Raw genomic sequence first — 17,353 nt, 5'->3', positions numbered from 1 at the left:
CCATGTTTGAAATAAGGCTATAATGAGGTCAGGACCCTGGCGGAACCCAAACTGAGCATCCGTGAGCAGGTTATTGCTGAGTAAGTGACGCTTGATAACACTGTTGATGGATCACTTTGCTGATGGGAGATTAGACGGATAGGACAGCAATTGGCTAAGTTGAAATTGTCCTGTTTCTTGTGTACAGGACACACCTGGACAATTTGCCACATTACTGGTTAGATGCCAGTGTTATAGCTGTCGTGGAACAGCCTGGCTAAGGGTGCGGCAAGTTCTGGAGCACAAGTCTTCAGTTGCCGGAATATTGTCAGGGCCCATAGCCTTCACAGTATCCATTGCCTGCAGCCATTTCTTGACATCACATGGAGTGAATCATATTACCATTTGCCTTCTTTACTGCCTACTCCACTTGCATGCTTAACTTCAGTGACTGATGCACATTCCCCCCTCAATTGATAGCCATTCAGATAATAATCTGCCTTCCTGTTTTTGCTACCACAATGGATAACCTCAAATCTATCCAAATTATGCTGCAACGGGGCAGCATGGTGGTTACCACTGATTACCGCCTCACAGCACCAGAGGCGCAGGTTCAATTCTGGCCTCGGGTAAGTGTGGAGTTTGCACATTCTCCAGTATCTGTAGGGGTTTCCTCTGGATCTTCCAGTTTCTTCCCACTGTCCAAAGATGTGCAGGTTAGGTGGCTTGGCTATGCTAAATTTCCCCTTAGCGTCCAACGGTTCGGTGGGTTTCCAGACAGCGGAGTGGGCCTGGCTAGGGTGCTCGTTTGGAAGGTCAGTGCAGACTTGATGGGCCAAAAGGCCTCCTTCAGCTCTATACGCATTCTATGATTTACCATGCATTTGCCAAGAAGAGACCATTTCCAACATATCCCCTTGACATTCAATGGCATTACCAGAGTTGAATCCCCAACATCAATAGCTTCAGGGTTACCACTGACCAGAAACTTATAACTGGACTAGCCTGTGGCTACAAGGGCAGGTCAGAGGCTGGGCGCAAATAACTCATTGCTGACTCCGCTAGGCCTCTTCACATCCACAAAGCACATCAGGACCCTGATGGAATACTCCCCACTTACCTGGATGAGTGAAAGCCAGCAAAACCCAGATGCTCAGTCCTTAAGTGGCACCAGCACTATGTTAAACATTCACTCGTTCCACCAATGGTGCAGAGTGGCAGCTGTATGTACCATCTGCAGGATACACTGCAACAACACACCAAACCCACGGCTTTCACCAACTAGGAGGACAAGGGGAGCAGACACATAGAACATTACAGCGCAGTACAGGCCCTTCGGCCCTCGATGTTGCGCCGACCTGTGAAACCACTCTAAAGCCCATCTACACTATTCCCTTATTGTCCATACGTCTATCCAATGACCATTTGAATGTCCTTAGTGTTGGCGAGTCCACTACTGTTGCAGGCAGGGCATTCCACAACCTTACTACTCTCGGAGTAAAGAACCTACCTCTGACATCTGTCTTATATCTATCTCCCCTCAATTTAAAGGTATGTCCCCTCGTGCTAGACATCACTATCCGAGGAAAAAGGCTCTCACTGTCCACCCTATCCAATCCTCTGATCATCTTGTATGCCTCAATTAAAGAACAAAGAAATGTACAGCACAGGAACAGGCCCTTCGGCCCTCCAAGCCAGTGCCGACCATGCTGCCCGACTAAACTACAATTTTCTACACTTCCTGGGTCCGTATCCCTCTATTCCCATCCTATTCATGTATTTGTCAAGATGCCCCTTAAATGTCACTATCGTCCCTGCTTCCACCACCTCCTCCGGTAGCGAGTTCCAGGCACCCACTACCCTCTGCGTAAAAAACTTGCCTCGTACATCTACTCTAAACCTTGCCCCTCTCACCTTAAACCTATGCCCCCTAGTAATTGACCCCTCTACCCTGGGGAAAAGACTATCCACTCTGTCTATGCCCCTCATAATTTTGTAGACCTCTATCAGGTCTCCCCTCAACCTCCGTCGTTCCAGTGAGAACAAACCGAGTTTATTCAACCGCTCCTCATAGCTAATGCCCTCCATACCAGGCAACATCCTGGTAAATCTCTTTTGTACCCTCTCTAAAGCCTCCACATCCTTCTGGTAGTGTGGCGACCAGAATTGAACACTATACTCCAAGTGTGGCCTAACTAAGGTCCGATACAGCTGCAACATGACTTGCCAATTCTTATACTCAATGCCCCGGCCAATGAAGGCAAGCATGCCGTATGCCTTCTTGACTACCTTCTCCACCTGTGTCGCCCCTTTCAGTGACCTGTGGGCCTGTACTCCTAGATCTCTCTGACTTTCAATACTCTTGAGGGTTCTACCATTCACTGTATATTCCCTACCTGCATTAGACCTTCCAAAATGCATTACCTCACATTTGTCCTGAGTAAACTCCATCTGCCATCTCTCTGCCCAAGTCTCCAAACAATCTAAATCCTGCTGTATCCTCTGACAGTCCTCATCGCTATCCGCAATTCCACCAACCTTTGTGTCGTCTGCAAACTTACTAATCAGGCCATTTACATTTTCCTCCAAATCATTTATATATACTACAAACAGCAAAGGTCCCAGCACTGATCCCTGCAGAACACCACTGGTCACATCCCTCCAATTAGAAAAGCATCCTTCCATTGCTACTCTCTGCCTTCTATGACCTAGTCAGTTCTGTATCCACCTTGCCAGCTCACCCCTGATCCCGTGTGACTTCACCTTTTGTACTAGTCTACCATGAGGGACGTTATCAAAGGCCTTACTGAAGTCCATATAGACAACATCCACTGCCCTACCTGCATCAATTATCTTTGTGACCTCCTCGAAAAACTCTATCAAGTTAGTGAGACACGACCTCCCCTTCACAAAACCATGCTGCCTCTCACTAATACGTCCATTTGCTTCCAAATGGGAGTAGATCCTGTCTCGAAGAATTCTCTCCAGTAATTTCCCTACCACTGAAGTAAGGCTCACCGGCCTGTAGTTCCCTGGATTATCCTTGCTACCCTTCTTAAACAGAGGAACAACATTGGCTATTCTCCAGTCCTCCGGGACATCACCTGAAGACAGTGAGGATCCAAAGATTTCTGTCAAGGCCTCAGCAATTTCCTCTCCAGCCTCCTTCAGTATTCTGGGGTAGATCCCATCAGGCCCTGGGGACTTATCTACCTTAATATTTTTTAAGACGCCCAACACCTCGTCTTTTTGGATCTCAATGTGACCCAGGCTATCTACACACCTTCTCCAGACTCAACATCTACCAATTCCTTCTCTTTGGTGAATACTGATGCAAAGTATTCATTTAGTACCTCGCCCATTTCCTCTGGCTCCACACATAGATTCCCTTGCCTATCCTTCAGTGGGCCAACCCTTTCCCTGGCTACCCTCTTGCTTTTTATGTACGTGTAAAAAGCCTTGGGATTTTCCTTAACCCTATTTGCCAATGACTTTTCGTGACCCCTTCCAGCCCTCCTGACTCCTTGCTTAAGTTCCTTCCTACTTTCCTTATATTCCACACAGGCTTCATCTGTTCCCAGCCTTTTAACCCTGACAAATGCCTCCTTTTTCTTTTTGACGAGGCCTACAATATCTCTCGTTATCCAAGGTTCCCGAAAATTGCCGTATTTATCCTTCTTCCTCACAGGAACATGCCGGTCCTGAATTCCTTTCAACTGACACCTGAAAGCCTCCCACATGTCAGATGTTGATTTGCCCTCAAACATCCGCCCCCAATCTAGGTTCTTCAGTTCCCGCCTAATATTGTTATAATTAGCCTTCCCCCAATTTAGCACATTCATCCTAGGACCACTCTTATCCTTGTCCACCAGCACTTTAAAACTTACTGAATTGTGGTCACTTTTCCCGAAATGCTCCCCTACTGAAACATCTACCACCTGGCCGGGCTCATTCCCCAATACCAGGTCCAGTACCCCCCTTCCCTAGTTGGACTGTCTACATATTGTTTTAAGAAGCCCTCCTGGATGCTCCTTACAAACTCTGCCCCGTCTAAGCCCCTGGCACTAAGTGAGTCCCAGTCAATATTGGGGAAGTTGAAGTCTCCCATCACCACAACCCTGTTGTTTTTACTCTTTTCCAAAATCGGTCTACCTATCTGCTCCTCTATCTCCCACTGGCTGTTGCGAGGCCTGTAGTAAACCTCCAACATTGTGACTGCACCCTGCTTATTCCTGATCTCTACCCATATAGCCTCACTGCCCTCGGAGGTGTCCTCCCGTAGTACAGCTGTGATATTCTCCCTAACCAGTAGCGCAACTCCGCCACCCCTTTTACATCCCCCTCTATCCCGCCTGAAACATCTAAATCCTGGAACGTTTAGCTGCCAATCCTGCCCTTCCCTCAACCAGGTCTCTGTAATGGCAACAACATCATAGTTCCAAGTACTAATCCAAGCTCCAAGTTCATCTGCCTTACCCGTAATACCTCTTGCATTAAAACATATGCACTTCAGGCCACCAGACCCGCTGTGTTCAGCAACTTCTCCCTGTCTGCTCTGCCTCAGAGCCACACTGTCCCTATTCCCTAGTTCTCTCTCGATGCTCTCACCTTCTGACCTATTGCTCCCATGCCCACCCCCCTGCCATACTAGTTTAAACCCTCCCGTGTGACACTAGCAAACCTCACGGCCAGGATATTTATGCCTCTCCAGTTTAGATGCAACCTGTCCTTCTTATATAGGTCACACCTGCCCCGAAAGAGCTCCCATTGGTCCAGATAACGGAAACCCTCCCTCCTACACCAGCTGTTTAGCCACGTGTTTAGCTGCTCTATCTTCCTATTTCTAGCCTCACTGGCACGTGGCACAGGGAGTAATCCCGAGATTACAACCCTAGAGGTCCTGTCTTTTAACTTTCTGCCTAGCTCCCTGAACTGCTGCTGCAGGACCTCATGCCCCTTCCTGCCTATGTCGTTAGTACCAATATGTACAACGACCTCTGCCTGTTTGCCCTCCCCCTTCAGGATGCCCTCTATCCTTTCGGAGACATCCTGGACACTGGCACCAGGGAGGCAACATACCATCCTGGAGTCTCTTTCACGTCCACAGAAGCGCCTATCTGTGCCCCTGACTATAGAGTCCCCTATTACTATTGCTCTTCTGCGCTTTGACCCTCCCTTCTGAACATCAGAGCCAGCCGTGGTGCCAATGCTCTGGCTGATGCTGTTTTTCCCTGATAGGCTATCCCCCCCCCCCCCCCCCCCCCCCCCGACAGTATCCAAAGGGGTATACCTGTTCGAGAGGGGGACAACCACAGGGGATTCCTGCACTGACTGCCTGCTCTTTCTGGTGGTCACCCATTTCTCTGCCTGCACCTTGGGTGTGACCACATTTATATAACTGCGATCTATGACGCTTTCCGCCACCTGCATGCTCCTGAGTGCATCCAATTGCTGCTCCAACCGAACCATGCGGTCTGTGAGGAGCTCCAGTTGGGTGCACTTTCTGCAGATGAAGCCATCCGGGACGCTGGAAGCCTCCCGGACCTGCCACATCTCTCAGTCAGAGCACTGCACCCCTCTAACTGACATTGCGTCAATTAATTAGTAAATTAAAATTAAAAGTTAACATTTTTTTAATAAAAAATTTACTGTTAACTATCTGTTTCCTAGCACTAGATTTCTACTATAAATGTGAAAGTTAAATATAGTACTCTCCGATCTCTGGCTTAGATACCCCTCTAAATTATAATTAAGTAATTATGTTCAATTAGTTACTAATGCTTAATTTTTTTAATTTAGTGTAGATTCTCGCCTTCTTAAGTCACCTCTTAACCTTCTTCTCTCTAACGAAAACAGCCTCAAGTCCCTCAGCCTTTCCTCATAAGATCTTCCCTCCATACCAGGCAACATTCTGGTAAATCTCCTCTGCACCCTTTCCAATGCTTCCAAATCCTTCCTATAATGCGGCAACCAGAATTGCACACAATACTCCAAATGCGGCCGCACCAGAGTTTTGTACAGCTGCAACATGACCTCATGGCTCCGAAACTCAATCCCTCTACCAATAAAATCCCTTGTACGCCTTCTTAACAACCCTCTCAACCTGGGTGGCAACTTTCAGGGATCTATGTACATGGACACCGAGATCTCTCTGTTCATCCACACTGCCAAGAATCTTACCATTAGCCCAGTACTCAGTCTTCCTGTTATTCCTTTCAAAATGAATCACCTCACACTTCTCTACATTAAACTCCATTTGCCACCTCTCAGCCCAGCGCTACAGCGTATCTATGTCCCTCTGTAACTTGTAACATCCTTCCGCACTGTCCACAACTCCACCGACTTTAGTGTCATCTGCAAATTTACTCACCCATCCTTCTACGCCCTCCTCCGGGTCATTTATAAAAATGACAAACAGCAGTGGCCCCAAAACAGATCCTTGTGGTACACCACTAGTAACTGGACTCCAGTCTGAACATGTCCCATCAACCACCACCCTTTGTCTTCTTCCAGCTAGCCAATTTCTGATCCAAACTGCTAAATCACCCTGAATCCCATGCCTCCATATTTTCTGCAGTAGCCTACCGTGGGGAACCTTATCAAACGCTTTACTGAAATCCATATACACCACATCAACAGCTTTACCCTCATCCATCTGTTTGGTCACCTTCTCAAAGAACTCACTAAGGTTTGTGAGGCACGACCTACCCTTCACAAAACCGTGTTGACTATCTCTAATCAAATTATTCCTTTCCAGATGATTATACATCCTATCTCTTATAAACACAGGGGGAACGCTACTCTTGCAAGTCCCCCTCCAGGTCACACAATGTCCTGGCATGGAACAATATTGTCACTGTTCCTTCACTGTCACAGGATCAAAATCCTGGAACACCCTCCCCAACATCATTGTAGGTCTACCTACACAACGTGAAGTACAGTAGTTCAAGAAGGATGTTCACCACCACCTTCCCAAGGGCAAGTAAGGGTGTGCAATAAATGCTGGCCTGGCCAGCAAAGCCCACATCCCAAGAACAATATTAAATAAAATACTGAGAAACTATATCCTCCAATGGGGGAATCCAGAGTGAGCATAGACACAATGAAAGCCAGAGCAAAAATCTAGACAAAGCACAGAGAAACTGAGAACTTTCTCCTCAGAAGGCTGTTTTCAAGGTTGAGATTTTTGTTGGGTAAGAGTATTAAGAGCTAAAGTGGGTAAATTATGTTGAGATAGCTGGCTGAGGGGGATTTAACTGCCTCCTCTATATCTATGCCCTTACCAAGGTCCCTCACTTACCCTTACTGCAGTATTTTATAAACATGAACTGGAGAGTGGACAGGAGCAGTCATTTTGTCAATGCTCTTTCCACGACAGAACAATTCAGCAATAAATAGCTCTTTTCACAACTGCAGAACATCCCTTGGCTCTTTACAGCCAATTAAATACATCTGAAGTGAAATAATTTTTGGAATGTAAATGTTGTTAAATCACGTTCTGAGTGAATGACACAACGGGCCTAAGGGGCTGAATTTTGGATTCCTGTATCTGTGCCCTTGCTGTGTCGCCCACCATGTACAAATTACCAATATAAAGGGTGTGTAAGGAAACAGGACAGCCAATTTGCACAAGAAAAACTCCAGTGAGACAAGTGAAATAGATCATCTAAGTTTTGGTTGAGTGATGAATATTGACCAAGATGCAGGAAAGTATCCCTGCTCTTTTTCAACTTACACCGTCGGACCATTTTCATCCACCAGAGGGGGCAGATGCATTTTGGTTCAGTGTCTCGACACCTCCAACAGTGCAAAGTCCTTCCGTCCTGCATCGAAGTGTCGACCCAGGTTATGAACTCACGTCCTAGAGTAGCACATGAGCCCCATGACCTTCTTATCCAAATGACGACGGAATTAAACCAATGCATGAAGACAAAAGAACTATGAAGTGGGGGAATAAGAAGGGAACAATCCCACATTGCAGTGTTCGATAGTTAATCCATAAAAATCCACATAAATTAATTTTCATTCACGTTTTTACAGAATAGAAACTCGTTACCTGTTGATTTCTTGTCCATGTCCATGGCTTCGGACAGCTTAAACTCTTCATGACTTTTATTTCCACCTCGTGGACTGGCAGCCATAGCAGCATGCATTGAGCACGTTTCCTGATCCTGATGTCCAAAAGTCAGTTTACATGATAAGGAGGATGACACAGCAGAAAAACAGTTGTTAGCCAGTGCAGGAGAGGTTGTGGCGGGTCCTTTATCTGGGGAGGAATGGTCTAAAACGGAACAGATGGGTTCAGGAGCAAGACCAAACTCTGTCACTGGAAATGCAGAAGGAATATTACTCAATGTGGCACAAGGACATGGAGGAGGTCGGTCTTGAGGACTACGAGACATATCAAGTAATGTGTCGAATGCTGGTGTCTCGGCCAGTGAATGACCACTGGTGGAGAGTTGTTCTGAATGATGTAAATTACCCAATATTTTATCCTGCGTGTTGTTACCACTCACATCAAGGGAAGCATGCTGATAAATGTCAACATTTTCCTCTCCATCACTACCCACTAGGCAAAGAGCTTTTTTATCTTGTGAGGAGGTCTCCAATGATGCACGGTTGTCTTTTTTGTCCGAATATAGTTGTTCACTATTCGGTGGAACCACAAAAGCGTCAGGTACAGTTTGGTTTATATCTGGACTGCAGTAAGAGTCTATTTCTAAACCAGGAATGATATGGGTACATGGCCAATTCAATCCTTCAGACTCATGGAGTTGACATGAATCCAACCTATGACTAGGTGGACCTTTGCCTACCTTGCCTAATTCTGTAGGCGCCTTCATTGACATCTCCCCCTGTACCACCATGCATTTTAAAGTAACCTCATCAGCCTTGCAGTCCTGAATGTTATGTTGTGCTATCTGACATACAGAAGGGCTGGACGAAGCTATCCAAACCAGCTCTGAGGAGCAGACTGGGTGGCCACAGATCTCAACACCTTCTGACCTGGAACCACCTGATGTTGAGTTATCGGGCACATTATTGGAAATTTCAAGTTCAGCTTCTGGTGCAAATTCTGAAACATTAGAGAGTGGCATAATCTCAGAAACCTCCTCTACTTCTGAATTTGGTTTCTCAACTGAAACATAGTTCCTTCTATTGCCTGCGTTCCCCTTTTCAAAGTCTGATCCATCTGGTGTCACAAAAGTCTTATTTTGTTGAGTGTCACCAGTGGTCATTATGTGATCAGCAGTAGTTTCTTGTTCGAAGAATTCTGAAATGTCAGAAGAGCTTCTAGAAGCCGTAAGACACTCACTGGTTAATCGTTGTGCAGACTGTGACAATACCAAAGTAGAAGAGTTCAATCCTCTTGCAGAATCGGAGATCTCCGGATTACAATAAAGAGATTTTGACGCAGTTCCACAAATTTCCTCTTTGTGATCACTGACCGTTAGAGCTGGGTTTGGGAGTTCAGTTTGATTATTGTTTTTTATTTGTTCAAAGCTTAAATCCTCCTTTGGTCCAATGCTCTGCCCTGGGGACATTTCAGAGAGCTCACTATGACAGGAGTCAATACTTGTGACAGAGTCAAGATTTAGTCCATCAGCATTACTGGCTTGTGGAATATTTGAAATATTGGCCTGGCCTCCTTCCACTCCTGATGCTAGATTTACGATCTTCAATTGGGAAGCATCCTCTCTCAATGGGGTGTCAGGGAGTTCCATTTTTCCACCATCATTCGCTGACGTTATCTCTGCACCTAATGTCAGAGCATCACCTCCTGGTGGAAGGCTAAAATAACTTATTTGACCATCATTATCTCCTTGGCTCTTATCCAAGTTCACTATAGTGTTCATATTATTTCCTAGTGTCGAATCAATGATATTTAATTTCATACTATCGGTAACTTGTGAATCATTTACAGCATTGTCGGATGCACTATCCCTTAACATTGAATCAACTATCTCAAGTTTACAAACATTACCTTCCGATGAGCTGTTGGTAAACTCTACTTCACCAGTAAAATTCTGTGGCAGGGACATATTTAATATACCTGTATCACTACTTTGTGACACATCTGTGAACTTGTCGTCTTCATAGTCATCATCAATAAGGTCGTCACAATCTTCTTCTGATGTAATGTCTATGATCTCTAAATCATAAGGCGTTTCACTGAACAGAACATCAGAAATGGCGGTTTGATCCTTGCCATCTCCTGGTGTGTCAATGACCTCGGCTTTACAAGCCTCTGCTCTGGGTAATATATCTGAAAATTCACTAGAGTCATGTTGCAACAGACTCCCAAACTTCTCCAGCTGGGAACCATCATCTCCTGAAATCTCTGGTGTCCAAGTAGGCTTTTTTAGAAGGATGTCTGAGCATTCAGCAGCATCACTGATCTGTGATTCATCTATCAGTTTGTCTTGATAGATCACGGTGTCATTAAACTCTGACTTACAAGCAATATCTCTTGATGGAATGTCATAGATCTTCATTTGACTATCCTCCACTATTGGCAGAGTATCCACATCTTCCAATTTGCTGGTGTCATCTTCTAGTAGGATGCTACGGACAATCCCATGACTAACGTCCTCCATTGGCAGAGCATCCACATCTTCAATCTCATCAGTTTTCTCTCCAGGTAGGATATGGTAGTGTTCCACTGGTCTATCAGAACCTACAGCCATGTCTACAACCGCTGCTTTGTAATCATTATCTTCGGGTAAAATTACTTCAACTGTACCATCATGCATTGTGTCGAGAACTTCTAATTTGTCGATGCTCAAGAGCCCTGCTTGTTCACTGACTTGCCCTATTTTCATGTCAGTGGCTTCAGACTTACAAACATGTCCATCTTGTAAAGTATCAGAAATGTCTACCCGACTGCCATCTTCTAGCATTGTTTTAGCAACCTCTAATTGGTCAGCATTATCTCCTGGTTGGCTGTTGGAGAGTTTCAATTGATCATCATAATCCCCTTGTAGATTGTCCATGGCCACTAATGTAGGAAATGTACACTCTGTGGTGATGCCCAAAATGGCTGATTGATCTACATCCCCACCTTCTGAAGCACCTTCTGCCATTGTATTTATGGTGTTTGTTTTAAAGGAACTATCTTCTGCCAGAACATTGGAGACTTCCACTTGGTCGCCCAAATATGCAGCTGCAAAGTCTAGGACAGTAGATTTACAAGCATCATTTTCTGGTAATGTGGGAGAAATATTTACTTGACTATTATCATTTCCCAATTTACTAACATAATCTGGGTGGATATTTGCAAGTTCCAACTGTCCACCAAAATCTTCAACCACCGTATCGAGGATCTCTGATTTAAAAGAATGATCTTCCAGTAATGCATTTGACGCCTCCAATTTCCTACAGTCATCTCTGAATATTGTGTCTACCACCCTTGAACAAACAGAATAATCTTCTGATTTACCGCAAGAGAGCTTCAACTGATTACTCCCCTCTTCTGGCCTCTGATTTAAGAATTTATCAATATTCCTTGGTGATAATTTTAAAAGATCCAATTGGTTGCTCTCATTGTCTGGTAAGCTATCTAAGGGCTCTGCTTGTCCAGTACTCCCTTTCTGTGTTGTGTCTAAATCCTTTAACTTACCAGCATCGTTGTCTTGCAGCGTATCAGAAGATTCCACTTTCCAATCAGCATCTTCCGTTAGTGTACCTGAAGGTTCATTCTGATCATCATCCTCTTCAAGTTGAACTTCTGAATGTGTTAAAGAGGAAGTTCCAGCTTCTGAAATGGAGTCCAGGACCTTAAGTTGGCTAACAGCATTTTCAGTCCGAGCAGCCAGAAACCTCATCGCATCAAAGCATTCCTGTGATAAGGAGATGGTGCACTGCAGTTCTTCATTTCTTGAAAAAGAGTTTGAACTTAACTGGGAACCTGATAAGTTAGTTTGATCAACGCTAACTTCTGGTCCAACTTTGAGATGGTCTTGGATGGCAATGGGGTCAACCCTATCTCTTGTTCCACCTTCAATTTGTTGGCTTTCAAATTCTTGATTTGGTTTATCCAGCAATGGTTCAGAGTAACTCGATTCAGTCCTGCTGATCAGCTGCGGAGATGAACCCGAAGGCCTGTCCCTTACAGTATCATCCAATGAGGCCACGTCCTGTTGAGCACTCACTTGTAGTAGAGACCGATCGGTTTCACAGGTAGGTTTAGAAATTTCAAAGGCATTTGTTAATTCAGGATCATTAACAGGAGCCATGTGTTCAGACAAATCAGATTCACTGCTCATGTCATAATCTTCGGTTTCCGAGGATGAACAACTCCTCAATGATACAGGTATTGAGTTACCTGTAAAAACTTGCAGCTCTTCACATGGCGACACCGCCTTCATTGAAGTGTTCACCGGAACTATGTTCATTATCTCCTGTTCAATGTTGAGGGGTTCATTATGTTGTTTCGCCAAATTAATTTCTTCAAGGTTTCTTTTTGGTGCCCCAACTACCTGTTCAGGACTTGTTAAATCTGAAAGGTTATTGAGTCCAGTACTTGTTTTGGAATGCTCTGTACCAGAAAGAGAGAGAGATTCATCCTCATTTGCCTCAATGTTTTCATCTAAGCTCTCAATGCTGGTTCCATGATCAGGCAATGGCATGTCCCTGAAACCCAAAGCAATAACATTTTTATATCCCACAGCTGGTCCACTAGGTAACACCTCCTGGAACTCTTGTGTGTAAAAAGAGTCCCAATGCTCTTTGACAATATTGTCCTCAGAGGGAGCTAAATTGGAACAAGGAGTCAGTGATCGGAGATCGTCACCATGAATATCTACAATTTGTGATCCAAAGACGAATGACCCAGTAGTGTTTATATTGGCTGAATCAGATTGGAAAGGACTGATGCAGGGAGATTTTTCAGTGTCTTCAAGTGTTAGGTCAACACAAGTACACGGATTGTCGGTTTTCTCACAGGCTAACACCAAATCTTCACCGACATGGTCACTGACGTTGGTGGAATCTGTAGCTTTCCCACTGGCATACTGACCAGCATCACATGATTGTTGTGAGAGCAAGACAGAGTTGTTGCTTTCAGAATTTGATTCACTCGAACTGATATTTGGCACATCAGGATCACTGCCCAGATCAACAGGCAAATTCAATGGCATTTCAGAACTGGGTCCTTTGCGCTCACCATCTTTTGACCAGGCACCAGCAATTTGATAGCAGTAATCATCAAATTTATTCATACCTTCCGGTAAATTAGAAGCCAATTCAAAGTCAAGTTCATTTCTATTGACATCTTTAGTAGGGTGAGCATTTTCCAGTTGGAAAGCAAGACTGGAATTGGATTCTGTTGGTGGGAGTTCCTTGGTTGTCATTGTTTCATCGCAGATATCTGACTGTACTTGACCAAAGGTGGGAAGAGATTCGAGCTCTGGAGAATGCATTTCACATGGTGCCAGTTCACGAGTCATTTCTTCAAAGGCTGACAATCCCGATGACAGATCTTCACTGTCCGAATCAACTGAACATGGCTCATTCTCGTCAATCTCCAGCATCATCTCCGAAATACTTCCTGGGCTGTCTTTTGTAGACCCAACCAATGATGTTTGCTGATGCTCATCTGGGACACTGGGAGAGAGCTGTGGAATGCATTCATCATCCGGCAATGTATCAGTTTGTACAGTGGCTTCCTGAGGAGCTGTAATGCATGCTGAAGCTTGTTGCTGTGTGACTTCCACAAGCAATTGTGTTTTACCTTTACTGTCAATGGCTGTGTACGCAGGTTCCTTCCCCCAATTCTTTTGTGTTTCCATTTCAGCACTAGGTGGCTCTTCTTCATCATCAACAAAGTTGGATTTCTCAGCCTGTAAGGATGTAATGCTACATGTCATAGTTGTAGCACAATAGGCCTCACATGCTCCAGAGTCTGATGAGGAGACTGATGAAGACATTTCCATCTCACTGTCGCTCCCAGAGTCTATGGATTCATCCTTTGGTCCTTCAATCTGTACTTCAGTAACTCCAGAGAACAGAACATAGTGTTCTGTAGCAATTCTTTCATCCTCTCCCTCAAGAGATGCAGAAGCAGAAGATTCTGAAGTTGTATCTTGAAATGCGAAGGATTCATCAATTCCTGCAGTGATAGAGGTCTCAGAGAGTGAATAAAGGAACGACACAGAACTGTCTTCATCGTCATCTGCGACATCACAGTTATCATCAACATGCTCGCCATCATTAGCATCACCATCATCAACATTTTCCTGTTCTGTTGCAGTTGGGGGCACCGTAGACAATGAAGTAACTTCAATAGATTCTGCCTCAAAAATAATGCTGCCTCTAAATGAGAGCAGTGCTGCAGGCACCATTCTCTCGTTACCAAAGCCCGTGTCAGCAATTTTGTCGGGAGATTGCAGCAACACGGAAGTCCCCATTTCAGAAGAACTTGCCATGTCGGACACGTCAGATGAACAGTCAACCTGTATGGAACTGTACATCCCACTGGATGGTTGACTAATTGGAATGTAAATTTCAGAAGCTAGTGGCACAGATCTTTCAAGTTCACCTTCAACTCCAAAAGAACGATCATAGTCAAAACTAACAAGAGCATTGGAAATCTCCTTGCATGATTCATCCAATTGTAGATGGGGTTGAGAAGAGATTGAACTTTCAAATTTCACATCAGGTCCCATCTCGGTCTTTATTTCCATGCCTCTTTCTTCATTGAAAGCATCAGCATAATCTTCAACAAGCTCCTCAGAAGAAGCAAGAGGAGCATAATTAGTGTATTCATCACAATGTTTGCTATAGGCATGTTGGTCTTTGACTGTCTCAGCAGTAAGCAAATAGTTACCTATTGCGTAAATTGTGCTGTCGCCCATTATATTTGACCCATGATTAGTACTTACGTCTCCCTTTAATAGATATTCAAATTCAGAAGTCAGGCTATGTTTTGATTCGTAACAAGTAATATTGTCATGAGATTCCATTGGCATTGTGCTTTCTTCCTCAATCGGCTCTTGAAAAGGTTCAGCGACATGATGCCCAGTACTTTCACCAACCTCTGTGCTTAGAATCGGCATACCTAACCCTATTGGATCATTTTCATTACAGAATGTTAAAACTCTCTCTTTTGGGCCTGCTTCAGCACTTTCATAACTTGATTCACCATGGTTAGAGCATCTGGACTCCCTACTATGTTTTGACTTTGAATTTTCATCGTCCCGAGGAATAGATATTGGATGGGTGCTGAATACGTCTTCGTGTTTTCTATCCAAAGTGATTGTACAATACTTATCCTCTGTTGTAGCATTTTGCCACGTTGTTTGTGGGTTCCGTAATTCTTGATTAATGTCACAGTCTGTCGTGTATGATTGTTGATTCATATCATTTCCCTCAACTAATCTTGATCCCACACTGGAAATATCCTGAACTTTAAGGTTTGTATACTCCTGTCCAACTTCATCATCATCCTCTTCACTAGTTTCAAGCTTTTCATTATCAAATGCTAAAGGAGCAAGGTTATCCTGTGTTTCTGTAAGGCACCCTTCAGTTGATTCTTCAATGGAAGTCCAAGTTTCTTCATCAATTATGCCATAAGGAGCAGCAGCAAGAGGCAGCACTTGCTCAGACTGATCTTCATTGAGTTCCTCGGCAAATGCAGATAATGATTCTACGTAACAGGCAGACACTTCCATTGTTTCAACCTCTGCCAGCAAGTTTGGGGAGCAGGATGGGGACGTATTCGGTGTGCCTGATGTCCAGCTACCACCTTCTGCAGTTCTGTAAGATCCTGAGGGAGAGGTCGGTGGAGAATAGATGCCCTCACTGCCCTCGCTCTCCAGAGTTTCAATGGGCTCTTCGTGTAAGCTGATTTTCGAATAAGAAAAATATTTTTGGGCATTGCATGCTGTCTTTACTGGACTCGATGGTGCCGTGAAGAAAATATCTGGATCACACATGTGCTCCACAGCAGTGGGATACTCGAGCAATTCTTTGGTGGGTTCTGAATAATACAGAGGAATATCAGTGTGTCCAATGGTTGTAACTTGATCCTGAGTTTGTGAAGGTTCAGTCTTTGCAGTTTCAGCCCTTGATTTGTCAGTCAGTGAATGGAGGGGATCAATAAGTACAGGTTGCACGGCCTCCGTGGCTGAAATGGTCTGTAGTTCTAATGTTAGTGAAGTCTTAATATTGCTGCTCATGACATTGGGAGGAAGGCCAGCAGAGCAAAGCGTTTCTGCAAGAGGGATTGGTTTTACATTGCCTGCTTTAAATGAATCGAGGTCCTTTTCAACACAGGGGGTGTCCTTCTCAATGAAGGTCAACTGAACTGATGTGTCTGTTTCCAAATCGGCCAAATCCTGATCTCCCTGCCTCTCCACATCAGTCATTTCTGCCTTTTTGTCTGCTTTGGTATCTGTCAGTTGCATGTCGCCATCGGGCTCCTCCCTGGATATTGTGTCTGTCGTGGAAAAACTGCTCACCTCTGACTCCTCCAGCGAAAGGCTTGCACTGACCTCCAAACTATCTTGTGTTGCATCTACAACAGTGGCTGGTGGACCATCCAGTAAATGTCTGTTTTTTGCTGGAATTTCCATTTTGGATATCCCAGAGTCGGGAACGTCTGCAGTGCTGTCAGCAGAGCCGAGTGCAAACACGTCTGCCCTTTCTCGATCCACGTCCAATTTGTGTTGGGCTACTTGGCTTTCACTTTCTGAAAGGCTTTCCTTGGTGCAACAAGCTGCTGAAGGTGACTCAGGGTAGGAGTTACCCACGTCCGTGTCGCAACTGGCTCCTTCAGGCTGAGGTCGGGTTCCCTCATCAGCTGGACCCTTCTCGCCAAGGGTTCCGGCCACATCTCTGCCACGATCCGATGCTGGACCGTCAGTTGGGAGCTCGCTCTGCTCGATTCCCGTAAACCAGGCCGAGCCACCACGAAGTTGCATCAGGTATGAGGTGTCAGCCGTTGGGGAGGCTTGGGGTGAAGTTTGGTCTTTAGGGGTGAGCATGCTGTGAGAAGAGCCACAGGAAACATCAGGGGAAATGTCTGCAGAATTAACAAGAGGAAACAAAATTAATGAGCAGATGGCTTACAAATAGAATAGATCCAAAACAGAGTAAAATGGAAATAGGGGAAAAAAAGGTAGTGAGCAAAAGAGTCGAGAATTAGTATTTTCATTAGATTTTTGTTCATTTCACAGGAGTCCATTCAACCCAAATTTCTTGTGCCAGCTCTTTGAATGAGGAATCCAATAAATCTCATTCCCTTTCTCTTTCCTCATAGCCCTGCATTATTTTCCTTCTTGGGTTTATATCCAGCTCCCTTTTGAAAGCGGTGATGTAATCGGTTTCCACCATGCCTTCAGGCAGTGTACTCTTAATTAAGTAAAAAGTGTAA

General features: G+C 44.7%; 1 protein-coding gene across 2 annotated transcripts in view; it reads right to left on the bottom strand.

Moving 5' to 3' along the window:
• LOC140385713 (uncharacterized) overlaps nt 1-17,353 on the bottom strand; it is a 127,688-nt gene that overhangs the window by 51,398 nt on the left and 58,937 nt on the right. Inside the window, exons 2-3 of one of the 2 annotated variants that reach the window (XM_072468159.1) lie at nt 11,600-17,002; nt 8,036-11,152 (exon numbers count right to left, since the gene is read on the bottom strand). In XM_072468159.1, the coding sequence (XP_072324260.1) occupies nt 8,036-11,152; nt 11,600-17,002 (8,520 nt within the window). Of the gene's footprint in view, nt 1-8,035; nt 17,003-17,353 lie in introns of both variants that reach the window. The other variant, XM_072468158.1, reaches the window with a different exon arrangement.

The sequence above is a fragment of the Scyliorhinus torazame genome, chromosome 11, assembly GCF_047496885.1.
Source record: "Scyliorhinus torazame isolate Kashiwa2021f chromosome 11, sScyTor2.1, whole genome shotgun sequence".
In the NCBI taxonomy this organism is placed as follows: domain Eukaryota; kingdom Metazoa; phylum Chordata; class Chondrichthyes; order Carcharhiniformes; family Scyliorhinidae; genus Scyliorhinus; species Scyliorhinus torazame.
Note: the sequence above shows the minus strand (reverse complement) of the source record. Positions and strands in the feature narration are given on the sequence as shown.